This window comes from Falco cherrug, chromosome 14, assembly GCF_023634085.1.
Source record: "Falco cherrug isolate bFalChe1 chromosome 14, bFalChe1.pri, whole genome shotgun sequence".
Classification (NCBI taxonomy): domain Eukaryota; kingdom Metazoa; phylum Chordata; class Aves; order Falconiformes; family Falconidae; genus Falco; species Falco cherrug.
In genome coordinates, this window is record NC_073710.1 from 8697005 (window position 1) to 8724709 (window position 27705).

Here is a 27705-nt window from a genome sequence, read left to right on the forward strand (position 1 = left end):
AAGTGCTGTCTGTGTTATTTTTACATCAATATTCTGACCTCTTAGTACAGTTTTGCTTTCTGGATTTGTTTTATTAGTGCATATTAAGGATGCCCAGTGGAGAGCGCTAACTGATAAAAGGTTGTATTTATCAATGGATAGTAGCAACGTAAGTGTTCTCAGCCTGCTGTCCTCCAAGAAATCCATTTCTCCAAGGATAAAAGTTTGGTTTTTTTTTTACCTCAAGCCTCCATAGTAACTTTGTGAAGCAGCATGCCATTTTCATGTATGAACCTGTGACTGCTGGCAGGTGACCGAGAGGTGCTAAATCCTTCTCATGGGCTTCAGTAAGGAACTGTGAGAAGTACACCAGCTGCTAACACTATGTTGTAAACTAGTAGCTGCTGTTGCAAGGACAGCTATTGGCAACGTCTCGTCTTGCACACGTAGTAGACTGGCACAGGCTTTATCCGTATGGTGATTCTCTAGCCCTTGGCTTTACTGACCTGGATCAGCGTAGGATGTTGAACTAGCTACACAGGCAGCCTAACAAAGTGCTAGTAGACACTAAAATGAGTTTATTTCAAAATAATAACTTAAAATCAGTGATTAGATTAAATGAGATACTCTTAATGAATAAACTTTGTAAATGCTAAGCCTAAGCCTGACAAATGCTAATGCTTTCATGTCTGAATACTGGAAGATATGTTCCTTCAGTCCTTTATCAGTGCTAGCAGGTGTCCAGCTTCCCTCTCTAGAGAAACAGAAGCTGCCTTTTGCTGTGCAGGGAGACTGGCATCGATTAGGAGAGTAATACAGCTGTACTGCTAGATAGTGACCTGGTTTAGCTGGGTTTCAGTAAGCACGCAGGATCATTCAGCCAGCAGTATGACTGTGGAAGATTTAAGAGTGAGCTGGGCTATCGTTATCTTTATGCCAGGTGCAAGAAATTTTCCTTTAAATACCTTTTCCTTCATTAGGATCCACCCCCAGCATTTCTCCTGGTAACAACATCTGTTAGTCCATGCCAGTTCAAGCTGGATTTTGGCCAAATAACAGGCCTCTCAGTCACGTGGTTCCAAACAAATGTTCTCCCTAGATAAAGGGATTCTGAAATAGTGTTGCATTTTACCCTGCTTGAAAGTATTTACAGTACTCAGATCTGCTTTGAAACAGTAACTTGCTATGTTCCATGTATGTAAAAGATGTGAGCTAACAGGAGACTCAGGGAGTTGTTACCAGAGGAAGTGTTCAGTGAACTTCTCTTATGCTGGGATAATGTGTTGAACAGCATATGAGTAAGAAACTAATATTCCTCATTATGTTCCCGCTTCTTAAAAATAGGGTTCAAGCAGACACGATGTTCACTCCTCTGATCAAACCTGCATGTTCCACTCATTATGCTGTGATGGCAGGACTTCTCTTTAACAGAAGTACAAAGGTATCTGCGCACATCTGCCAAAATTTTCTTTTTAATAAGCATGATGTACCTACATGCTTAATCAGGTTTGGAGAACACTTCATACTTAACAACAACAATAAAAATCAAACCAAACAGTATCTATAATGCAGGTTTTGAATTTTTGTTTAGTAGAATTTCAAGATGGGAACCATGTTCCTAGCTAAACAATTGCTCTTGACATTTCTGTTTTGTAAAAAAACACCCCAAAAAAACAACACAACAGTAGTAATTTTAATGAGCAGCTCCCTTCCCCAACCTACTGAGTCAAAAGTTCACAAATGTAACTTCCAATCAAGGCACAAAATCAATTACTGACTTTCTTCTCACCACTTTCTTCACATTCTCCCCTTCCCCTTAAACAAAAAGTTAGTGTAACAATGTCTTCTATACCAGACATTAAATTGAATAGTCCGATAGGTTGTAACAATATCTGAGATTGGTTCTATTTTGAATTTAGTTAGATTAGATGAACAGCACATTCTCAGCACATCTTTGTTCATTTTCTGCATTCGCCTTGAAGGGGAGGGGATGAGGGGAAAAAGCCACAGTAGTTTCATGCATATTTTTCAAGAAACTTTATGTGGAAGTCTTTCACTTTCTCCAGTAGGATCTTCAGCTTCTCTACTGGAGGAAGAATGGTCATTCTGAAAAATAATATTTAAAGGAAGAAATAAAACAACCCACATGATCTTCAAAACAAACTAAACTGTGATCTTTGCACAGCTCTTGATTAATCTCCAGGCACAGCTAGTAACGTGTTTAGTACCTGTTTTGATGTGTTTCTCTTATTTTCTGCATTTGTGCTTTAATTGAACTATACTATTAAACTAGAGCAATTTGTTTCAGTTGGTTAATATACAAGAAAGAATTGTTATTTTTTGTTGAGTGAGAAGTAAGAAATAACAGCAACTCAGTTTCCATTTTTGGTGCAGTTACCCCAAATTATACCCCATTTTTTGAGCTTGGGAGGTGGGCAGCTCTGAGTAAATGTAGATTTCTTTTTGAATTGAAAACTTAATTCAGAAACGTTAAAACAATGCAACACCCTACACTGCAGCTTTTGGGACCTTTCTTCCTTCTTCTGCATAATCTGAAAATCATGTTGAGTATGTATGCAAGACCTACAGAACAAAATGTTTTTCCCACGCTGGTATAGGAATAGACTCACACTAGCTTTTTCCTGGAGCAGCATGCACCCAGACATCTCACGCTGCTATCTCTGTTGCAGAACTATCACGGCTAAAGGTACCCTCTGTGACGTTGCTTCAGACTGAACAAGACTAAATTCCATGAAAAAGTCTAGCTGTCAGTGGCTCGGCTGGAGTAAAGCGCTGTTTATTGGAAGCAAAAGCAATAGAGTTTATGTTCACAGCTTTGATATTGGAAAGTTTAGTCCAACATCTTCTTTTGGTAAAGTGAAGAGTTACTCAGTGTGTTTACAGAGCACATTTGTAGAGAAGATACTGCATCTTCCATGCAGTTTCTCCATATGGAAACATTTTTGTTTCCATATGGAAACGTTATGGAGTTTTATCCTCCCTCCCCCCAGAAGAAAGCAGGGCAGTTTTTGTAATGCCTTAGCCAACTTTAAGATTAGAGTACAAGCTATTATTACTGTTTGTATTTGTGGAGAAGGCATTTCAACTGTCAGTGTATAAAAATAGAATAAAACTATGTCAGCAAGCTATGAAAACACCCTAAAACCTGAATAGCTTATCTAGCAGACCAGGTCTTTGACCTAGCTGTCAGCCCACAGAAAATGTCCAGTAGAAAGTGAGACAACATAAACTGAAATAAAAATCCTTACATTTAATCAGAAGATAAAGAACTGTACTGGGATGGTACTTAGCTTATTACAGTTAATTTGATTTTAAACAAACAGAAACCGTACCTGAAATGATAGGTTCCTTCTCTTTGGCCGAATCCACTTCCAGGTACAACACATATTCCGGTCTCTTCCAGAAGTTTCATGCAATAGAACATATCAGGTGCCATTTTATGAGTCTAAGGGAATGGATGTTTTGGAATTATTGAAGTCAAAATATTTCGAATATATAGAATTTCACAATTGTTTTTCTTTCTGTAACCTTCTGTTAGATTATTAGTTTCTTAATCTATTTACTGAAGAAGATGAAGAACAATTGCTAATGGGACAGTTCGTACTGTGAACTACCTAACAGTACTTCATTGAGGAGCAAGGCTGAAGAACCTACACGAAACGCTTGCTTTGAAAAAAAGAGTTTAGGTATTTTTGTTTTTCTCCTTGACTTGCTTGTAACTTTTTGTCCAAACTCTCAAAATTGTACTTACAAAAATCTAAGCCACTGACATTTGACAAGATGAAATTAATTTGAGAGCTGTGTGTTCCAGTTTCGTTGGCAGTTACTATTTTTTTCCCCTGAATTATCTGCAGACTGGAAAGTCCCCTGATTAATAACTATGGAAGTTCTTAAATACTGCAGGTTATATGCCTAATCAAATAATCAGCTGAAAAACAGCCCTATTTTTGTCCTCAGCTATGCTGATAAAACTCTCTTTAAAAAATGAATATTCCACATTAGGTAAGAGAGCTCTAGTTAGGAAGGAAAAGATTTTTCATTTAGTAATATAGCTTACTGACTCAAATGCAAAAAGGTAAAATTTGTTTAGGGAAGCCTCCCTCCGTCTTCCCTGCACTTGCTGAATGGGGCTTCTTTTGCAGGGTCAGTAGCACACTGCCATCACAACCCCTGTCGCACGTGCTGGCACAGGCAGCAGTTTGGAATTTGCACAGGTCCAGTTACTTGCCCACCTTATGACTTAATCTATTTAACACCAATGTCCTTGGGTAACATTCTCAACCTGGAAGCCTTACCACTGGGACAGCACGCTCTATTTTGTTTTCCTCTCTTAAAAGAAAGATCATGTTGTATTTAAGATCATACATAGTCAATGAAGTACCACTTGTGTAACTACATGAGCTTACTCTATCTCTGGATAAAAGTTCATTATTACAAGTGGCAGGCACAAGTGTGTGAAAGTTAAAATGGATTGGGGTAAAACTGACTGACTGACCTTTGCTTCCTCAATGGCTTTGGAAGGAATAAAGATCCGTGGGAAAGCATACATAGCTCCTTGAAGTGGATTGCAGTGAATTCCTGGTACTTTGTTGAACATGTCTTCTGTTAGTTTGGCTTTTTTGGCAAGATTGTTCAAAACAGACTCCTTCTCCTGTTTAAAAGGAAAGGTGTTCAGTTTGAGGTATTTGAAGTGGCAATAAAAACGTCAGAGGAAACTATGACGCTTCAAGAAGCCTTGCCCGCATTAAGCACTTTGAAGGCTTTGCTGAGCGATTGGAACAAATGAGGTTCCCAACTCCAGTCATACCCTTAAAGACAGCAATGCAAAAAGGCATCAGCAGGATACAACTGCAAAGTGGTGTAGCTAGACAATACCCTGCAGAAGTCTCTGTCTGCACGTCCTCTTCTTACATTCTTCTGAGCATGTGCTCTTGTCTGTCTTTAGAGATCATGGTAGCTGAACCTTTGATCTAACTCAATACTGTAATTTCTTAAGCCAAATTCATTTTTACAAGTGAGAAACTATATGTATACTTTAATACAGACTACCATGTTGTTCAGAATACAGAGGCACTGGATACCTAAGAGCAAGGCTGCTTTTATAACTGTATTTGAATTTACAGTCCTGTTTAGATTTTAGTAAAAGCAAAACTTACTGATTTCTTATGTCGTGCTAAAACAGGAGAAAAGGAATTTATCAGCAGGAAAGCTGACTTGGTAATGCCGCCTTAGCTTTTTTTGGCTCTTAAACAAAGGAGCCATAAAAGGGATAAAAAATATTTTTAAAGGTAGTCATATTGAGTTAATTTAAAATACCCTGCATAGTTCTGTAAACTGGTGTTATTACAGGACTGTCCGAGAAGAAAGGGAAGAAGACTGGTCTCCGTGCATATTTTGAGTTCCCAATATTTAGGTTTAGGAAAAGCACGAAAGAACAAGCTTGTTATTGCTGACCTTTATGAACTGTGAATAAGATTCTTCTCCAGGTATTGGAGGATTCACTACAATATCCATTGCTGCTTGTCCTGAGACTGGAGGACAAAGGCGAACAGAAAGCAGCTTAACAAGCTGTCCTTTAATTTCTGGGTGCAAGTTAATGACCTCCATGTAACCTCCTCTGTAGCCACATCTGTGATTAAAGTGAACAGAAAAGACTGGTTAACCTCAAGTGTATAAACACTGGAAAAGCAATGAAAATGACTGCAGAAGTGGAAAGACAATTAATGAGCATCTTACAATATATAACGTACAGCTTGTTGAAACAGCTGCTATACTGATAACGTTTTAAGATGGAGCTAAATGCTATGTCATTAAGCCCTAGTATCCTATACAGGGAAAAAGGTGTACATGCAGCTTCCCTTCAGGCAAGTTAACAATTAGCTTGGATTGTGTGCTCTTCAGAGCAAGAGCATATGGCTGTAATGGCATTCATTTCATCAGAAAATTATTCTTCTTCCATCTCTTCCTCCCCAAAACAACCAAACCCAAACATTTGTAATATCAGACATCCCAGTGATTCTTGAGCTGTTCCCTTGAATGTTGGAGACAGTATTTTAGGACTGTAGGATTTCACCTTTGTGGAACTGAGGCATTAAGTGTCTGAAATAAACACACTTATTATTTGGTAGTTTGAAAACCACTGAGCTAATCCATTACTCTGTGCTTTAAATGCTCGTTTTCCTTTTCTTAATAATTTTTAGTGAAAACTCATAGAAGACAGTGGATTACCTTCAGGTCACTAGCATGAAACGGCTGTCCAACCAGATTAATGAGGAAGATGAGATAAAAAAAAAAACTAAAGCAGACTTACTCGCCCATGTATCCCTTAGAGGTGGAGTGAAAAGAGGCCAGCTCAACATTGTTATAGTACTCGGGTCCCATCTCATACAGAATCTTTTTGAAAGAATGAAACTGGCATCCTTCAGAGTACACATTGTCCTGGTAAACCTGAACAGTCAGAAGACATTAATGTGCTCTGTTCCCTCAACTAAGGATAAAAGATGGCCTTTTAGAGAGCCAGATCTGAACTGAAGAAACAGTGGCAACACTCAAAACTTAAAGCCCTTAGAAGACACAAGTTGCTTTGTTAAGTAATAGTTACTGTAATGATACATTTTATCTCATGCGGCCATAATTAATAGTTTAGCCTTTGGAAGAAAGCGATCTTCTTTGTGTAATTTAAGCTTTACTTTTATGTTTAAATTGATTTTCCCTTTTGTTTCTTTCATTTGAAGTGGTCTGAGTATCGCACAGGTTTTTAAGTCGGTTCCAGAAAAGCTCCTCCTTGTGTCTCCTTGCTTGTGTTCCCTACACTTTCTCCCTAGTTCAAATCCAGATCAAGCCACCTCTCATATTAATCCTCTGACATTAAGAATCTTGCCTGTTTGTTCATGTCTTAATATGATACTAAAGAATCTGTTCCCGGTACTGAAAAAATATCAATACCAGACATGGAACAAAATTACACCTCATATGTGTACTTTCAGCTGTGCTTTTGAGAGAACAGAGTATTCCATTACCTCATCAGCCAGAAGAAAAAGTTTCTCTTCCCAAGCAAAGTGTATCACATCTTCAATGCACTTTCTGTTTTGGACCTGTCCTATAGTTTGATTTTTAAAGCAAGAAGAAAGTTAGTGGAACATTATATATACAAATCTTTTTGCCCAGACCTAGTCAGGCTACTAGCTTTTCAATAAGCTAACGCTCGTCCTCAAAAAAGTGCCATTGGATTTTAGAATTTAATTCATTAAGTGTGACATAAAGGAACATTTTGGGAAGAATTACGGTTCAAGGTAACTTAGTCTATCTCAAGCAAAGGAAGTGTGAGATACAGTAATCAATCCGTAACTTACTAAAAGTACTCTGTGTGTAACAGATCATGGCAAATACTCACATGCATGATGGCTAAGTGTGAGCTATTATCCCACTCATCACCCTCAACTGCTTGAAAAACTAGATTCTTCTGAGGGAGGCAGTGGTTGCCCCTCAGTGTATCTGCAGGCATTGCCTCTCAGAGGCTACAGGCCGTGTCAGAGACAAGATCTGTGACAAAGACCAGAAGTGACTGAAAGTCATTCCACAAGTCTGCAAAAGTTCGGTGGAAGCTGTGGCTTCAAATGGGATCCAGTGAAGTGAACCTGCTCCCTCCTCTCTTCCCAAATCCCTGGAGTTCCATGATACTGAAAATAAGTGTCAAAAAGTTTGACATACTGTCCTACTTAGAGCACTGATCTCTAGAATTCAGCTTTACATATTTGGTACGTATTTAGGATTTGCCTGCAATGTCAAATGAATGAAAAAATTTGGGGAAAAAATCCGTCTTAAAGCCCAACAATTAAATAAAATTGCTATATACCTGTGGGATTTCCAGGGTTGATGATGCAGAGGACTTTTGGATTGCAATATGCCTTAGCTTCATTCAAGGAACGGCGAAGTTCATTCACATCTAGAGCCCAGCAATTTTCTTCGTCCAAATAGTAGTTCACCTGGATAGCATCTAGTTCAGATATGGCTGCTGAATATAAGGGATATTGTGGTATAGGGATCATCACTCCTGTTCGGGATTTTCCACCTCCTGAGACCAGGATCTTTAAAATTGTCTGGGGAAAAAGTAGGAATTTAAAAAAAAAAAAAAAAGTCACACACCAGCATTAATAGTATATGCTAGAATAAGTTACTGATCTTCCTTCTTTAAAAATCTAGAGTTAAGGTAGATTTCTATTCCAGAAGAATACAGTCATCTTCTCATATCAAAGGGCATTTATTTATTTCACATTATTAAGTTACTGGCTGAGTGAGGATGGTCTAACTCAGCTTAATGGAATTCCTCTGCGTGTCACGGCTTCTGGAGATCATGTCTGATCACCTGCAAAACTTACAAAAAAACATTCTAAGCACAAAGCTAGAGGGAAAGCTGGAAACAGGAATATCAAGATAATGATTTTTCTACTGCACCCAGCTGTAAGCAAAGAAGCCTCAGCTTGTTGTTGCTTGTTGCCTTCCACTCATTTATCTCACTAAACACAAGAGGCCAACAAATAAAACCAGACGCTAGAAACTGGGGCCTGTGGAGGTTCTCCTTTGGAACAGAAAGGCCTGTTTTAGATTAGGAGAAACTGTGGCCAGGTGGAACAAAGCTAGAGACTCACATGATGGTTTCATTTTCAAGTAACAGAAGAGACCAAAAGTCTCCATGTCTTGGGATGGAAATCTAATGTATCGTATGTAATTTATTCCCAGAAGATACAGAGAGAAATGTAATGCTTGTGCTAAGGTCAGTCCAGAGGGTTTACCTGTGCCCAGCGGCTGTGTGTCTGTGTGTGTCTATGTGTAGGCTTTTTACACGTGAATTAAATGAAAGTGCATTTGGTGCAGGAAGTGGATGGATTTCTTGGCAAATATTCAAGGGAGAACTCTGCAGTACAGAAGTACAGATGCAATCAAAGCAGCATCCTTATCAACGTGTAATTGATAGTGCCAAACCAAAAACATCTCTGCAAGTATAACAGCGGTATCCTTTTAAGTTTCTCATTTGTTCTAGAACAAAATCTGCCTTTCTGTGCCTCTCATCACATACTAACTCAGCTGCTAAGCTAATGATTTATAATCAGCATAATTTTGTACCCACCACTAGTTTAAAAATACCAAGCATCCAAAATGTATAGTCAGGACCAAATGCAAATTTAAAAACTTTAACGCCTTCTGTCCCCCAAGTTAGGAAACAAAAGTTGTTTTATCCTTGGAAGTGCCAAATAATGAGACTTGTACTGCTGACTTTTCATCACTGGTGAAAGCAAATAAGCATGGTACAGATTTGATATGCTACGCTGCCATTCCTGACAAGCTACCAGTACACCAACCGCTTGGCATCATAAACTCTGGAAAGCCAGTTCGCTAAAGACACCTGGAGAGCTGTTCATGGCAAACATTGTCATTCTGAACTCTGCCACTAGATGTCATTTAAAAAAAAAAAAAAACCAACCTTTTACAAACAAGCTATGAAAGGCTGCCTTAATAAACGCAAAGAACTTTTGGTGCTTGTAATATCAGTAAATGTGTCTGTGTAAAGGAAAAATCTAATAGAGACAGTTATTCCTGTCTTAACTGAAGGCCATCTTCGCACCTTGGTTGAAGCCAAAACCTGAAGTTTTTCCCAGACAAGCTGGTTACTGAAATAGATCTTTGGGGTTTTCACTGGCATTAATCTGCGCTAGCAGAGAGTTTGCTAGGAAGAAGACCTGCTGATCCTTCTCGCCTCTGAGGTCATTCCCTTTTCCCTCTGCCACTGATTCATACCCTCTGACCTGCAGTGCTAATGTGTCTCAACCACTGAGGACACCATTATTTAGTCTGAATGGTCTGAATCTCCTAGATTTATATTTAGGCACCTATGTAGTTTATACGGCCTTTACAAAAGATACAAGTTAATGTATATTAAGAGACTTCGTCTCCATACACCTGTTTCTTAGCTGGCATCTCACATCCACATAATTCTGGGTATCGGATATCCACTTCGTGTGACTTCAGTATCTGTTAGATCAAATTTGCAGGAGTTTCTGAGACCAGATGTTCGACAAGAGATCTGTATTTCCAAAGGTAACTGATAAATTATAGTTTATACCAAGAAAAGACAGGTTTAATTTTAACACTTACAGCAATACCATCACTTGCCCCCGTGGTAAGATATATGTTATCTGGATCTGCAGGAACACCTCCATCTCTTCGTTCAATATATGAAGCAACATCTTCACGGATGCAATTTATACCTTGACTGGCACTGTAAGATCCTGTGACAAATAGAGAATGAGATGAGAATTGAGTAAAACGAACATCAGATTTTCTGTTTGGTAGCAAAACTCCTGAGTATTGTCTGAATGAGTTTCTATAGCTGAGGGCTTTGGATCCCCAGAACTGGGGGAGTAAGAAAGAGTTGGTTTGTTCATTGAGCAAAAGAATTCATTTGGAATTAGACAAATATCATAAGTATTACTATAATACAAAAAAAAAAAAAATACTGGATTGTTAAAAAGTAGGATTTAAAGGCTACTTTGCAAACTGGGGCAGCAATCCCATTTTGACTATCTTCCAGTTGCTTGCTTTATGTTGAAAACCACTTCAGAATGTCAACCAACACCTATTTAAGTACTGAGGTGGCATGTGCAATAGAAAGGAAAATAACTTCTTCAAATCCATGACAAAAATAAGGTTACTATTTCCAATATGAAAATAATACCATGCCATTTTCTCCCACTGTCTGAAACCCCCAAAATTTTAAACTGCTTCTCTCTCCCCACAGCATCTCCCACAACTGCTTTTCAGTTACTTGCAGCAGAAACATCTAGGGTCACCCCAATCCATAAGCCTTATGTGCAGTTTACAGAGCACAACTAATAATAAATAAAGTAAGGTATTAGATGCCTGTGTGCATTATTCCTGAGCGTGTGCAACAAATAAAGAGTAAAAATAAGCCTAAGCCAAAATCAGGAATGGATTCAAGCTATGAAGCCTAAGACTGATGGACAATGAAGTGACAAGTGTACATCTAATTTAGAACACTGTCATGAAGCTGCAGAATCTTCTTTGCTTGTTGGGTGGAGTGGAATAATTGTGCCTGACTTAACTCTCAGCACTCAGTTACATGCTGGTGGTCTACCTGATAATACTTCTGTGGAAGTGTAATCTATAAAGACAAAGAACCTTTGCAAGTACTGTATAATTGCATGGGACAAGATGGTAATTCCAGGCACAAAGTTCCCTGACATCCTAAACATTTACTTTTACAGGACTAAAAGGTATTTTGGGTCTATACATGGGTTTTTGACCACAGCTAGGAAGCTGTTGTTAAACTAGAACAAACCCAAGCTGTCATTCTGTCTTGTGCTCCACCGGGGACTCAGTCGCGTGACTCGGTGAGGAGATGCAGAAGGCCAGAATTCCATTTTCAGGACTTCTACACTTAATTGTACTCAACTGATAGCTTTGACTAGAACCCATCTGTTTGCACTGTGTAATGCAAATAAGCAAACCCAACCCAAAAAGCCGCATGTGCATGTATTAGGTATTTTCAAATGTAGCAGAGAGGTAAATTTCTCAACTGCCTGGAAGGATGTGACAGTTATCCCACATGCAAAGTAAGTGACGTCAAAGGAATCTCAGAGTATTTGAACACAACAGAAGTTGAGGACATATCTGAGCCTTCATACTTGGTCTGGGAGTAGCAAGACTCAATACTATGAGTAGGGTTTTGCCAAATGGACGTTTATTGGAAGTAAGGTTATTCTAGTTCATGTCCACAGGTCAAGAAGGTCGTATTAGCTTTGCAATTAATACATTTAAATAGGCTGGCATAGATGCGGGTACAACACTTCAAAGGGCTCGATCGTATGTGGTGAAGCCGCTTCTGTGTTGGATTGACAAATGTTTGGAAAATAAGGTTTTATTAAAACACAACACTGCACTTAAAGCTACATGGAGGCATCGGGTTTTGACCTTTGCTTTTTCCCAAGAAAGCCAGTTTCTCCTTCTCAGCCACGAAAAGAACAGCAGTAAGTTGTCAAACTACCAGCAAAGTGATAGGAGTAACTTCTGTTCAGCTGCACATCCACTTGCCGCACGCTGTGTGTTTATGGGATGGTGTACAGAGGCTGAGGAGCAACTGAGGCCAAGAGAAGGGGCTGATATATGATACTGGGGACAGGGAGGGTGGAGAGAAGGTATAAACCAGTACAGCAGATTGGTAAGGTCTACAGTGGTTTTAGTTTTCAGGAATTTAAAGGGACAGTTGGTTTTGGTACATATCGTATCAGGAAAAAAAATAATTTAGACTCCAGTTACTTACAGAACTGCATTTTCTCTACTGAAATTAAAAGGGTGTATTCAGAGTGATCATCTTACTTGAATATTGCAACTGTTTCAGTCCTACTTCCTCAGCGCCTACTGAGCTAATGCAAATTACTTGAAATACGTGATCTGCTGAAAAGGGATTTTGTACAGTCAACATATTTCTGAAATATCATGCAAGGCTGAATTCCTTACATTTCACTGCAGCATGCGGCTGAGACCTAGCATTCTGAGCACCCTTACCATGTCCCTGGATGTGAAAATCGCTACAAAGGAAGATTGAGGCAAAATTCAAACATGTTCCCAGTAACTCTACATGACAAATTATTGTTCAAAAGTAAGCCAGAAGAGGAGTTAATGGAGCTAGAGGAACTTCTCAGTTTTGATAAATGTGCATTTAATGTTTTACATATAGAAGCAAAACCAATGCAAAAAAAAGGTGAAGATAAAATACGTTCTGTATTAGGCTGTGTTGTTAGGAATAGTCCAAGGCTGAAATACCGCTAACATAACCACTGTTTAGGTTTTGTTTATCTTACTAAGTTTCACAGAGCCTACTTTCAAAATATGCCAGTGCAAACAGGCACTGCAACCACAAAGCTTAAGAAATATGCCAATTACTCTAATGCATACTCTGAATATGTCACTGTGAGCCTACCTAAAAGAAGGTGATTAAGTGTGCCAGATTCTTTGCTGTACCCAGCAGCTGTAACACTATCTGCAGAGTAGAAATCCTAGTGGCATTCCCAATTAGAAGCAGGCAGTACAGTTGCCACACAATAAAGAATTTGTCTCTTCCATTTCCCCCCTACTGACTACATAAAGTCTGTACTTCCTTACATGTATAGTGTATGTATACTCTTGGAGGAATGGTGGTTGAAGAACAGAGTTCTTTAATTCTCTCAAGGGTTATTTCAGGGTTTTGACACCTTCAGTTAAAACTATCTTGGATAAGTAAAAAGCTACCACCTTTCAGCTGTGTAGCTTTCCCTTTGCAGAGCTTTATCGTCTTGGTACCTGAGTTTCTGATATGCCAGTTCACATCCTGACAAAGATACTTGGACTGATGGTTCAAAACTGAGATACAGGACTGTGAACTGGATCAGCTGAGATGGACATCTGTTGTTTGCTGATACCATCGTTACAGGGACATAGACTCCTTGGCAGGGAAACATCCTAAAGATGATAAAATTGTAAACAGCCCCACCTAGATTTAGCAAGAGACACAGAGTCGAGGATTAACAGATGTTGTAAGAACAGTAACAAAGCCTCACTAGCACTCTCCGCCACTCATTTTTCTAATATAAAAGAGCTCAGCATTCTCTTTAGGGTTCCGCCTAGGTGTTATTGTGGAGAGGCCTCCATAGCTTTCTAATAAAGCCCATTGTGTCCTTTCCTGTGACAAGCCTCATCCAAAATTCACATCATTTGTCACTGCTTGGTAGGACACAATTGAATCCTGCCCCGATCATTTTGCCCTAGGCCAGCTCCCATTTGACCTGGAATCATATAAAAAAACTTGATTAAGAAATTTCAGCACTGCAGATAACTGAAACTATCTTTGTTGATTCTCATATCAACAGGAGCAACTGAAACACGTGCTTACCTAAGCTGTTTCCTCCACAACCCTGCAAGATCCGTCTGGCTCGCTTTTTGGCATCCTCTGGAAAACTTGGGCTGTCCAACAGGTTTGGGTATGTACACAGTGCCACTACCTAGAGTGCCAAGAAAATGTAAATTGGCCACTTCTCAATGTTTATTTTAAGTTGGTTATATTACTGTTAACTTTCCTTGGAAATGAAGATCACAAATCTAAACCAAAGATTATTGATGAAGAGTTTGCAGTTGTTTTTTTAAGGTTAGTGCTTACAGAAGTGACGTACAGAAGTCTTACTGTGTTCCAAGTTCTGCTGATAAAAACAGTTATAGAATTATTAACTATTTGTATTATGGACAGTGAAGATTGGAGTCCAAGTAAGCTATGCACTGCAAACACAGTAAAACACAGTTAATTACTCGTATGTTATACAGTCTCTGTGTATTACTAGCCCACTTTATTGACAAGAAATCAAGAGTTTAAATATGGAGCAGAACTGAGAAATATCATCAAATTTTGAAGTCCCAGTTGCATGTTCTAATAATCCTTCCCAAAAATAACTTATAGCTATTACTAATTTGAATTTGTGGGAAATATTTAATTAAAAAAGAAGTGGTGATATAGAACATAGTAAAAGTAGAAAGATGACCTAGCAGAATTAAGTTTATGAAGGAAAGTAAGACGCAAAGAATCTAGAGGTCTTGCTTGAGATCAGCTTAATTTGTCCCAGTCTCTCATTTTTATGCTTACATGGTGTAATATGGATAGGCTGTTGTCATCTTGTGGGACAATGACTAAAGAATTAATCCATGTGTGCACACAGTCATGGGGAGAAAAGATTTCCCATTTACCCAGTATTTTCTTTAATAACATTGGGTCTGAATAATTTCTAAGAAGCTCCAGTCCTCCTAGTTTGCTGACCGTTTGCTGTATAGCTCAATTTTATAATCTTGTGACGTGGACCCCCAGTTTGATATGGCTTTGGGTTGTCCTGGAACTCTGAATTTACATTATTATAGACTGAGGATTTTACATGTGTGTACACGTGTAAAGGGATGATTACAAGGGATGCTCAGTAAATAGTGTCACACTAGTTTTAAACCTTGTTTGTGTTTTAGGAATAATATACAAATGTGGATTTTGTTGTAGTCTTTTCTGAAAGTTAACCTACCAATTAGTTTTCTCAAAGGTAGAATGTGCAAAATCGGCAACAGTATAACTAGTTACACCCAACTGGTGCAGATCTTAAAATATACTGTCAGATGAAGAAAGGCATTTGCTTTTTTCTTTGAAGACAACCACTTTCTTTTTTGAAGTGCATTATTGACAGTAGAGGAAAAGTGGCAGGAAAAATTATGGATGGGGAATGATATGAAAAGTAAGGAAATCTACTGTGTTGAAAAAGAACACACTCAACAAGCAAGGTATAGGACTTTGGCTCAGAAATCAAAATTGGCAGTTCTTTACAAAATAATTATTTTAAGTCTTAGTGCATCTGGGGAATCATTTATACTAATACACACATCAGACAGATTTTAAGGCATTCTTGGTAATCTAATAAAAAATCAAGAATAACATTTTACAATATTCTTACCTGACGGAGGAAAGTGATTGGCCTCTGTCCCATTGCATGTGCATCTCCAATGTTGGCTTTAATTACTTCAGTAAAAGGTTTTTTGATTCCCTAAAAAGAGATAATTCACAATGTATTCTTAAGGCTGAAGTAGGTGATAAGGAATTCCTCTTTTTTGGTATCTGTCATACGGCTGTAACTAAACAGTGCCTAATCTCTGTTTAGAACAGATAGAGTGTTTAATGTAAAGCTTCATGCATTTCTTCTACAATACGGCGAGTAAATCTTAAATGATTTACAGAAATTATGCTGACTATGACACATTTTTAAATAATAGTCTGGCTTTTTTCTTCTGCTAGCTACAAGTAAGAGATTGACTTGCCCAGAAACTATGTGTTGAAGTACAAAAGATTAAAAAGGCGTTTTGAATTGTCAGTATTAGAGCAACATGTTTGAGACACCTAAGGGAGGGATGGATCAGTCAAGAAGCTAAAAAAGGTTTGAGGATATTTGAGAAATCCACTAACAAAACAAACCTCAAGACCTTCAATACTTTTTAGAGTAAAAACTGTAAAAGTACTGCTTGCTTATTTATTTTCTATTTAGATTAAATATTCATTGTGTGATGACCCCCCTTTTCCATCTACAGATGTTTTACAAAGTATATCACAGTGAGGTTCTATACGATAAACAGCAGAAGTGCTAAATAATCACCATGAATATTTAAAAGCTTCCTAATCTCTGAAATCTGAACAGACAGCCATTTTTTCTGTCAGAAGCTGAATACATCATGAGAACAGAGGGAAAACAGTTGATGAATGTTGATTAGCAATCACAGCTCTTTAAAAAGCAAAATAAAATAAGGGAAAAAAGCCAAGGAACTGATTGCTAGGAAAAAAACACCATTGATTTAAATAAAAGAGATTAACTGAAAGTAAAAGCCAACATAACAAGAAGAATAAATGAGGTAGGCAAGAACTAATTTATAGCTTTTCTAATGTATATTTAAGTGTAAGAGACAGCAGTCCCTACTATATAGCAGTGGCCTTCTAACAACGGCCTTCAAATAGTGACAGGATTTTCACGTGGACTAATGAACTGCAAAATTAGACCAATTAGTTTTCTGTACAGAATTACCTATAACAACCTGCTCTGGCTGTGGACTGTGGACTCACAAAGCCTCTTCCTGGCCTATACATTTACAGCAATTTACTGGATTTGGATATAGAATATGTGGCTGGCAAGCCTTAACTAATTTTTGCTTTTCTACAATGGATTATGTATTGGACCTCAACGACAGACCGGAACCCAGATGTGCAAAGATAACAATGACCAAAATGTTAGTAGTCACCAGGGACATAAATGCCCAGCTATGCCACGATTTCAAGGTTTACAGCTGCACAACGTGGCTGGCAGGTTATGGGATGTGATTCAGATCCCCACTACAGACCCATTCCATCATATAACTGATAGCATTTATTTATTTCTTTTGAAATTAAATAGGTAGGTAGAAATGGCAAGACAATTGGACTCAGCTGATTCCGACTCAAAAGGGTCAATTTCATACGGCCTTAAATTTAGCAGGAATTCAAAAAAATGTTCGCTTAGAATTGAAAGTGACACACTGACTCCATCAAGTCATTTCCTCATGTTTACTGATCTAAGTGAGTGCCTCAATAAAAGTAGTATTTTGACCTTAAATAAAGAATTAGGGTAAGGGGATATCGGATAAAGATTACAGGTACCTGAGGCTGAAATTTAGCAGTCTGTGAGTAATACAAATAGCTAGAAAATGCTCTTCAAACTCTCTGGGGTCTGCTGATAGCACAAGATGGTTTCATTCTAATTTACAGATAAGCAGGAAAAGAAAGATGCATGTAGAAGGAGAACAAATCCAGCTTGAAATTAAGAAAAATTCCCACAGATTTTGGTTGCATTCAGTCCTTCTTACAGCAAACTGATTCAGTCTCACTAGATTTGCACAGTAATACAGATTTCTTAAAGAATAAGGGATGATACTTTCTTTGCCTTAAGTCAGGCAGTCTAAAACAACATAGCAGTTCTCAGCAGTAAGATGAAATAGAAATACCCTGTTTTACCAGATTAAAACCAGAACAAACAAGAGCCCTAACAGCATAGATACATTCTGTTAAGACAATTTAGATGGGGTTTTCACACAAATACTATTGTGTTCTGCAATAAAAAAATAGTTGCTTCTTAGGTTAGTGAAATGCTGAAAGATACCCTGCATTTCATAATGTACCTTGGGAGTTTTTGTAGTGCTACGGCCTTTACAACAAAGGTAACAGAACTTTTTGGTGTCTGTGTCAGATTTATTGTAAATAATGTTGCAGCTTATTAGTATTGAGAGCATCCAGATCTCTTCCTAGCACCAAACTCAGCATTTATGCCATCACTGCCTTTGGGCATCAACTGCAAGTGCGTGTATAATCATCACCTACTCCGTAAACCACACTCTACCTTTGCTACTAAAATAATTGATCTGGAGAAAACAGCAAACCATACGTAACAGTCACCTTACCGTGAAACTTGGTAGAGAAGGAGCAAGTAGGTTTTCTGTGTTGTACAACACTCTTCTCACATATCTGCTTAAAGGCCTGTGGTCCTCCTGACTAACTTATATTTCTTGTTCTCAGTCACAAGAGCTGTTGCTCTTTTTGTCTTTCAAAAGAGAGATGCCTTTAGTTAACTGGGGCCTTTGCCTTCCCTGACAATGAGTTAATATCAGCAATTATTTAGAACTGTCTTCACGAGATTCACTGTATCCCCTCCAAGTGAAATCTAGAAAAAGTTATTATGACTACTTAGGGGTTTTATCATCACTTTCTATTACTTGATTTCAAGTTTTCCTATTGAAAGAAGGAATATCAGAAGTTGTTCAGATTTAGTTTTGATTCTTCCAGAAACAAAAACTCCCATCTTACCATTTCAGAAAGAAGGAACAGGAGCAGTAACAGGCAAGAAGAAATGTCGAATGCTAATGAGTCAAAGTTTCAAAGCAAGGATATCAGAAGCTGGCATCAAGGGAATTCTAGACAGTGCCTATGACTCTGCAGATGAGTTCAAGGTGGAATTCTATTCAAATCCTTAAGACAGCGTGGCATTAATCACTGATTACTTGTGTCAAGGTTTCTCCTGTGGTGATGGCACTGGTGCACATGGGTATCCAAGGGAAGATTAATGTCAAATACTTTTTGGAAAGTCTGTTAAAAGATCTGTATAAAAGGAGGACATGTGAGTGTGAAGTTGATAACCTCAGCATCAGGTTGCAGAACTGAAGGAAAAGTGCTGCAACAGGACATAGTTTGTTAGGGCAAGACTTATTTCACTGCAGAAGGCTAAGCAGTCTTTTGACAATGTCAGCAACATGCCTGTGCTGAGACAATGTAAGTCCCTGGCAAAACAAGGAACATACAAGGGGAGCAGAAAGTAGGCCAATGGAATCGTTTTGCTTTCTTCTAGATGGAGAGCTGCCCCCCACCCTGCTTCTCTCTCATATTCTCTCTCTCATACTCTCGCTCTTGCTTTCTCATTCATGCTTTCATTTTCTCTCTCATATTCTTTCTCTCTCCGTATGTGCAGGTTCTCAAGGTGTGTTCTAGAGGCAGTCTGACTGGGCTGTAACTGGCCTCTGCCAGCAGTCAGAAATTTGGAGAAGTGAAGCTTGCAGAACAGGAGCTCTAATAACAAACTCTTGAGCAGTAAGTACCAGATAGATCCTCATGTCTGCTGAAGAGGGTATGAACCACATCAAGGGGGAAAACCAATCCCCAGCCCTACAAAACAACCACTGTAACATGATTCATCTTGATCTTGGGAACAAAGCCAATCTTCTGCCGTTCTTTTGAAACTGTTGGCAAAGGGACTCATTGTAGTAACCATGTTTAAAGCTGAAGAAGCCATCTTGCACTTTCAAATTCAGATGTGAATCAGAAAATATAAAAATGTGTGCTTTTTGTCTCAGCTGCTGTCTTCTTGATAATGAAGGGATTTGGATGGAACAAAAGTATCTTCCCAGGTTTAGAATAAGCTCTTCGGAAACTGGTACTTCTGTCACTCTCCTCTTAAAGGAAATGCAGTCTTTTTAAGAGACCAGATAAAAAGCCCCTGAAACCTGACGCAGGTCAGACAGGATTGTTCTAACAACTGTATCAGTGTTCTAAGTATCATTCAGAGTTGGGAGAATGGATTTTCATATATGAACTGAATTCATTGGTCAATACAAATCTCTGTGTAGTTCACCAGGTTTAGAGAACCTTCCTTTTCCCCTAGACATCCCCACAGCCTCGAGAAACCCAGCAGTAAGGAGTACAGCATGAAATGATGAGCTGTCTCTCAAGGAGAAAGTCGCCATGTGAGAAGTGTTGGGAGAATTGTTTGATTAAGGAAACTATATGATGCCAGAACATACACTGTCCCAAAGAACTAACCAGAAGGCGTACACTGCCAGGAGCTGGTTTGTCTCTTAGAAATTTTAGCATGCCTGGAGGTTCCCTTTATGATGGTGCCATCTGAGAATGATGGCAAATTGCAAAATAACACCGTGCCCAGAAAAAGAAGGGTGAAAACTGACCTAAAGCCGTCTTTGCTAAAGTCTTCAGCAAATTTCAAAGGAAAACCCTCAGTCTGTAAAGACGTCTGCATGATTTGGATTTGGTAATGGTGGTAGGAGACAACTGAAAAGGGTTCCCTTGAGGAGGCCATGAAAATGTGAGGTGCTTGTAATCCCAGAAAAGCAACATGGTATTTCAACTACTTTTGAATTTCAGAATCTGACTTTTGACTTTTGACTGCTCCTCATTGTTTCATTTTCAAGGCCATTGCATTGTGTCTCCTCTTGGCGGTTATCAGGCAGTAACATCACACTGTGAAACATTGTGCTATTTCCCTAGTGCAAGCTGAGTCTGGTTTTGCCGTGACTTGCACAAACAAGCTATATAATAAGAGAGCCAGAAAAACCAAACATTTCAGCATAGTTGAGATCTATGTTGTAGTAGCCAAGTTGCTTTTTTCCCCCGCTCCTCTCTCAAAGGGCCGAGAAAGCACTACCCAGAGGGCCTTAACTAATAGCGACTTGAAGGCCTGAATTAGCATTCCAATCTTTTTATTAAAACAGCTCACAGCAAAAAAATAAACCTGACCTGCTTACCACAGAGTAAGGCTTTGAGTTTGTGCTATGCATGTGTAATTCAAGCTGACATGAACTGTTGTTGGAAGGAAAGAGAAGGCAAATTCTGGATTTTGACTTGATATGGCAGTGATGACTTGCACGCTCCCTAGGATCAGACGGGACAATCACCATTAATTGGCAGATCTGATTCAGGGATTACAGAACAGGAGTCGTCGCCAAGTTACTTTTGCCTTATACATTGTTCAAAGTGCATTTGCATCCAGAAATTTTGCCTGTATGAATGAAGTCCTAGATTTTAATGTGACTCTAAATGACGGAATTAAAATAATGCTCATTAGAAGGAGATTAGACATCAGTGCCCTCTTAACTTGAAGACCTATTGGAAAAGGGCTATTTTGGAACAGATTTTGCTAGTGTATTCAACAAGAAAAGATCAAATAACTGGATCTTGTGAACTGTGTGCTTCTGAACATATGATTTTGGTAATCATACTCTTAAAACTTGTTTTCTTTCATCTTCATCTGCAGAAGTTTTCACTCTGTTAAAAAACATCTACGACAGATTCCCTTCCATATGCAACATGTACAGGCAGCTGAGGAACAACCATTCTGTCTTAATGAGGTCAGATGCTCTTGCCTGGAAGATACTTTCTTAGTGTGCACACAGTCACGTATTCAAAGCAGAAAATTATAGGATGGTAATTTAAGCTTAACATCTTTCATTACTGGGTGTACCAGTCAATCTTGTATCTTTCTCTTGGCATGTCAAATTATATTTCTTCATGTCATTGTCCAAACTGTGTTTTATCTTTCCACAACTCCCAGGGACACAGTCAACTCACATTTACAAATAAGTCTGGATTCTAAGTCAGATTTTTTTAAATTCAATTTAAAAGCCTGAAGAATTAGAAAAGAAAAAGAAAAGCTCAAGAGTCTTTTAACCAAAATACTTCAGCAGAAGCCACCTGAGACTATAGGTCCATAAGCAGAAGGGATTTTGGTAGTTTTATTATCTAAACAGAAATTTAGGGAGTGAACCAGTGACTTGAAGAACAAATGTGCAACAGGAACCTATTTGGAGTAGTTTATGCAAATGAAAAGCATGGGAACAGGAGATGAGCGTAGAACCCTTTTACTGTAAAAGTAAGTCAGACTACAGTGGCTGTTCAAAAAAACCAAAGAGCTTCAGTGTGTAGAGACTGCATATTGCCATTAAAGGCACATAGTTCAGACCCAGTGGTGGAATATGCTAACCACCTGTGCTGATCTGAGGGAACTTTCTACAAGGTACCAATGCACCTCTGCATACCATCCCTCTACCCCCTTCTGTCCTACAATTCTCTTTCTTGTCATTTGAAAGTTTTGAACAGGGACCCAATGTTGTCCCACTTACACTAACCCAGGCACAGGTTCCAATGTTACACAAGTTGACTTGTGGATCCTAAAATGCTGTTTAATATGTACATGCTTTGCAAGTGCATGTAAGGCAACTTAACCTGAAATACAATTTGACATTGTGTAAAACCTAAGTAGGAAATGGGGAAAAAGGGAGACTGTAAGTGGGGAGAGATGTCAGAGTAACAGATATGAAGGAACTTCCCACAACAAGGTCAGTTAAAATTCGCATAAGTGCAAAGTAACAAATCAGGCATGCATGCTGCCTGTGTAAAGATAAAGCTAGGTTGTTTATTACTAGTTAAGTAAAGAGAAGGGCTTTGTCCAGAGATTACATTATTCTTGCATTGAATCCATGTGCAGGCTAAAATTTCTAGTCTGAAATGTAATTAAAGTCAGTACTTGATATGGTGGCCATCTGCTAGCAAGTCTAAAAAACGGGGATAGAAAAAAGGTCTTATTTGTTTTGAGTTCTGTTGAGAGCACAATCATTTATTAAGATATACCTCTTGATCTACCTTGCTTTAAAAAGTTTCCAGAAACACCAAGGAAAATGGCTGGAGTTAATTCCTTCTCCCTATATCACCTTAGTAAGTCAGAATCAGCTGATTATAGATATTAGCAAAGGGGAAGAGAAACCAGGTTTTCACTTTTGAAGCATGATGTAATTTCAAAATTATTTTTAAAAAAATATTCAGAGAGGGGATTCAAGTAAGTGACTTTGCATAAAGACTTCCAGTTGGAAAGACTTAATATGGATGAAAACCTCATTTTTCCACCTAGATAAATACAGATCACAGGCCAACAAGACTTGAAAAGTCCAAGTACAGCATGCCCTATCTGTAATCCTAAGTGATCAATCTTATTCTCCTTTAATAGAGTATTCTAACTTGTCTTACGCTGGCACATTAGCTAAAATTACTGCTTAATTAATGCCTCATTTTTATTTACTTTTTTAAAGAACTATCCCTTCAGTGGCCTAGTCAGAGACTTCCCAAGTAACATTTTAGTCCTTATTTTGCTGTGCACTGTGGAGTTGTAATCATTTGCAGTTAATATACAAAAGAAGCAAGTGCCAGATAGAATAAGAGAGGGACTGCTATTCAGAATCTGAGGCAGCAGAACAAAACTTGGAGAAGATGAAAGCTTACACTGTGCAAGCAGCTTCAATTAGCTATTTTATAGTCTACATAACAAGCTGTCTAAGTTACGCAAGTGTGAACTCTTAACTGAATTGAACCAAGTTTAAAGAGGGAGAGCCTCTATTGCACCTGATTAGACAACGTCTGCATTTAAGATGCTTTTAGTTTATAGAGACAAATGACCCAAAAGCATCTTGGCAGAATGGGACGAATGCAGATTTACTATTATTGCTTCACCTCTGCCTGCTCTTGCTACCACTAGCCAGTGCGGCGCTTCCTTGACATACTACAGAGTCCATGCTTTCATGCCCGCGCAGAGCTCCTTCCCCATCATATGTAATAAAGTTGCTATGGGGCAACCCTTTTGCTGTCAGTGAAGAGTAATCATTGATCTAGAGAAGCTGTGGGGCATCACCTTTCTCTGGCAACTGCTTCAGCCTCTTTACTTCACCAGGCAGTGTCAATTCTGCCAGCAGTGGCTGACCTAACTCTGTGAGCCAAGGTTGAGAAAGATGAAAAAAGTAGTTGTCCAGTTTTAATGAAAAGGGAACAATTAAGTGCCATTGACCTGTGATCTCACAGAGGTAAATTTTAGACCAAAACCCCTCATTTAGATAATCTGTAATGTTTCAGTGATAAGGAACGTAGGCGTTACACAAGGCTACTTTACCAGTTTGATTAAACAATAGAAGGAAGAGTATTTTTATCAGAAAGGCAAAGAGGATTGAGTAACTTGAGCAGTAGGGAAGAAAATGAAGGCTTTCAGCTGGTTCCTTGATTAGGGTTCTCTGCAGACACATTGTCTCAACTTTTGCAGTAATCCGTCCTCCTCCCCTGCCAACTGGGAAGGTTTTGTTTGCTTTAGTCATCCCAGAGCATAGTCACATGTCTATGAATGCTGGTAGCCATTGATAATGGCTACCACAATTCCATGAGACTGGTGCAAGAAAAAACCTTTAAAATGGAAAATGTCGCCTCAGTGGGCACGAAACCTGCCATAACAATCTTTTAATAAAGCAATTGGCAATGGCTCGCTGTTGCGTATTTTAAAAAGTGCACAGAAGATGACTCTCTGCCAGTGACTCAGCTGGTAATTGAAGTAAGCAGGGGAGTTGGGAGGGGTTAGTGAGGACCACATTATGTTTGTTTTGTCAAGTAGTATCTCCTGCCCTGTGAGGTTAACTTGAAAAACAACACATTCAGTCAGAACACTGGGAGATTTCATCCTCTGGAAAATGCACCCCACCAGGGAACCTAGTTGCATGAAGACAATGACACCTTTATAAGCAAGTTATAAGGCAAAAATCAAACCAAATGTTCGGAAATGAAATCTCCATCACCACTCTGAAGTTTTTAAGTAGGATTCTAAAAAAGGAGCTGTTTCTAACAATTATTGCGGTAGACATAAGTAATCGCTGTATGTAATACACAGTGAGATTAAAACATTATTCACCTTCTAAAACAAGGGGAACCAATTAACACGAAAGTCCAAAGAATAATCTCTTCTTGTTTCTTGTTAGCATTGCTATGGCATTGGTTTTGATCAAAGCACTTTACATACACTAACCAAAATGGTCTTGCAGTACCTGTAATAACATATTAGCAAGACTTGCTAAAGCAGTGAAGGCAAGGAATGATATTTGAAATCATAGAAGAGTAACCGTGCCAGATGCTTTATTCAGAACAAAAACAAGCGAGCCCTGGTGCTGGCAGGGGAAGCTGCGATGTGAGCAGTACAAGTAAAAAGCCATGCCTGAATTGCTAAGGGCTTGGGAGGGGGAGGTGTTTGGGATTTTTTTTCCAATGTGAAGTCTTAGTATTAAGGTAAGGAATAAGAAAAAAAAATATTAGGAAGAACAGAATGTAAGCGCAGACTGACTTGGATGCTTTATTTAGCACATTTTGGCCCAAGCTCTCGGGAGCATCCCGTGTCAGGCCGCATTGCCTGAGCTCCTACAAGCACCAAAAACTTTGCGCAGCGCTACAGCGGGTTTGTGCTCTGGCGGCTTGTCCTGAAGCACCTCGGCGCCTGCAGTCCAACAGGAGCAGCACAGTACCGGCGCCCCCTCGGACAGCATCCCCGGCTCCGGAGAGCCCAGGGGCAGGGACGGGAGCGCTGGGAAGAGCCGGGTCCCTCTCGCGTGGGGGGCAGGAGGCTCCCGGCTTCAAAAGGGTCCCGGGCCGGCCAGGGGGTACCGCTGCCATCCCCGCGGGCCTCCAAGCGCTCTGTGATGGTGCGAGGTGGTCGTGTAACAGAAAGGACCGGGGGGGGTCACAGTGGCTGAAGAAATGTAAACACTGCTCTACGGGGCTATACCGTATTTGCCTTACGCAATCCGTGACAGCAGATAAACAGTAGCCGGAGGGCGGGTTTCTTTGTTTTGTGCCTCTCCCGCCTCCCGTGTGAGGGGCGCGGGGGGGGCGTCCCGCAGCACAGCGCAGTGGGGCCGGGGTGGGCAGCGCAGGGGCGGGGGGCGGCTGCACGCCCCGGCCCCGTTCCCGCAGCCCCCCGCGGGGAAAGCGCGGCCGGCCACGGCTTCGGGCAGCGGCAGGGACGGGGCGAGACGCCGCTCCTGGTCTGCGAGTTCGTAACTTGGCAGGGAGGCGCTACACCGGCACTCGCCGCGCCGCCGCCCCGGGCCGCCCCCGGCCGCCCGCCCGCCTTCCCGAGGCTTCCACGGGGTCGCGTCTCGGCCCCGCGGGGCGTGAGCGGCGCCGCCGGCCCCACTGCCTGCCACGTCGGCCCCACCGCCGGCCGCGGCCCCGCCGAGCCCCCCGGCGCCCCAATCAGGAGCGGCGGCGGCGGAGGAGTGCCCCGGGGGCAGGGCCAGCGCGGGCGGCGGCGGGCACGCCGCGGGAGCGGGCGGCGCGGAGCGGAGCGGCGGGGAGTGCGCCCTGCCCTGCCCTGCCCGCTGTGCCCTGCCTGCCCGCCCTGCCCTGCCCTGCCCTGCCCTGCCCGCTATGCCCTGCCTGCTGTGCCCTGCCTGCTGTGCCCTGCTTGATGTGCCCTGCCCTGCCCGCCCTGCCCTGCCCGATGTGCCCTGCCCTGCCCGCTGTGCCCTGCCTGCTGTGCCCTGCTTGATGTGCCCTGCCCTGCCCGCCCTGCCCTGCCTGATGTGCCCTGCCTGCCCGCCCTGCCTGCCCGCCCTGCCCTGCCCGCACCCCGGCCGCCCCCGCCTCACCTTCCGCAGCTCCTTCTCGATCTCGCCGGCTTTAAGGACGATGGGGCCCCGTACCGCGTATTCCACCGCCTTCACTTGCGGGTTCATGGACTCCAGCGTCAGGATCTTCTCCCTGCTCGCCTTCTCGTTGATCTTCACCGCGGAGGCCTTGGCAGCGCTGCTCCAGCGCACCGTGCCCGCCCGCGCCGGCCGCGGGAGCCGGGGACAGGGACACCGCGGCTGACGCCCGGCCGCCAGCGAAGCGGCGCAGCGCAGAGCCATGGCTTTCCTTCCGCCGCGGCAGACCCCCGGCCCTTCGCAGCCCAGGCTTGCCGCAGTTTGCTTGGCAACCGAGACAAAACGATGCATGGTCTTCCAGGTAGTTCCCGAAGCAAGAATAAGGATACTAGTGCTGAGGATCGGCGTACCCTGTAGCCAGAACCGGGAGCTAGCAAGCCGCGCACGAGCAAGAGATGCAGTCAGGAGAAATGCCGAGGAGCAGGCACAGTCACACGTACACGCTCGATCCTCCCATGTCCAGATCCTGCAAACTTAATTGCGATGGGCACAAATGATCTCGCAGTGTTGCGATGCCACCACAGGAGCAATAGGTCCCACCATTGCATCAGAGCCCCGCTGCAGACCCCCGTCCCCGACAGAAGTGCCCGCGCTAGTGTTCCGGCGGAGTCCCGGGTACAACCATCCTTCCCGAGCCAGCGGCGGCGGCCGCCCCTGCCAGCGCTCACCCCGGCCCCCCCGAGGCGTGCGAAGGTGCGGATTGCAGCAGCCGCCGGCCGGCCGCGCTGCCTGGCGGGCTTTGTAGTTCCTGCAGCGCCGGGGCTGCGCCTGCCCACAGCGTCAGGTGATGGGCAGGGAACTACCGCACCCACAGGCCTCCCCGGGCCGCCCCGCCGTCCCGCATTGCCCGCCGCCGCCCGCGGGCGGGGCGCGCCCCCGCTGCCGGAGATGCCGGGGGAACCGGGGAGGGGGCAGGCCCGGAGGCGCTGCCAGCCGTGCCCGGTGCCAGCCGCGGAGCGGGGCCGGGGGCGCCGGGGGCCGGCCGGGCAGCGCGTTGTGCGGGTCCCGCCGTGCCCGCCGCCCGCCCGCGGCGGGGAGCGCTGCCTTTGTCTGGCGCTGCCCTCGGCTCGGCGGTGTGGGAAGCGCCGGGCTGGCCCCGCCGGCTCTCGGCTGTGCCCTGGGCGAAGCAGCCGCCTGCGCTCCGGTCCCAGCTTGGCGCCGGCGTTAGAAACGCTGCGTGAGGTTTAGCGTGCGGCGGGGGGCGGGGGGGGGTCACCTGTTGCTGGGCTGAGGGGAGCGGGGCGGGCAGGGGCCGGGCGGGCAGCCAGC

General features: G+C 41.9%; 1 protein-coding gene across 1 annotated transcript; it reads right to left on the minus strand.

Moving 5' to 3' along the window:
* Positions 1-1658: 1658 nt before the first annotated feature.
* GPT2 (glutamic--pyruvic transaminase 2) lies at positions 1659-26769 on the minus strand. Its single transcript, XM_055726257.1, has 11 exons — positions 26380-26769; positions 15531-15620; positions 13946-14054; positions 10153-10286; positions 7856-8099; positions 7020-7099; positions 6311-6447; positions 5455-5629; positions 4496-4651; positions 3333-3445; positions 1659-2085 (listed from the first exon to the last, which is right to left on the minus strand). Exons 1-11 carry the CDS (start codon positions 26725-26727, stop codon positions 1995-1997), a joined length of 1677 nt encoding a protein of 558 aa, XP_055582232.1. The 5' UTR covers positions 26728-26769; the 3' UTR covers positions 1659-1994.
* Between the last annotated feature and the right edge of the window lie 936 nt (positions 26770-27705).

Excerpts from the sequence above, each read along its gene's own strand:
- GPT2 (XM_055726257.1), bottom strand. The coding sequence starts at position 26,727 with ATGCATCGTTTTGTCTCGGTTGCCAAGCAAACTGCGGCAAGCCTGGGC. Across the intron at positions 15,621-26,379 it reads TCGAGAAGGAGCTGCGGAAG|GGAATCAAAAAACCTTTTAC; the intron begins GTGAGGCGGGGG and ends ATCTCTTTTTAG. Across the intron at positions 4,652-5,454 it reads CTTATTCACAGTTCATAAAG|GAGAAGGAGTCTGTTTTGAA; the intron begins GTCAGCAATAAC and ends CCTTTTAAACAG.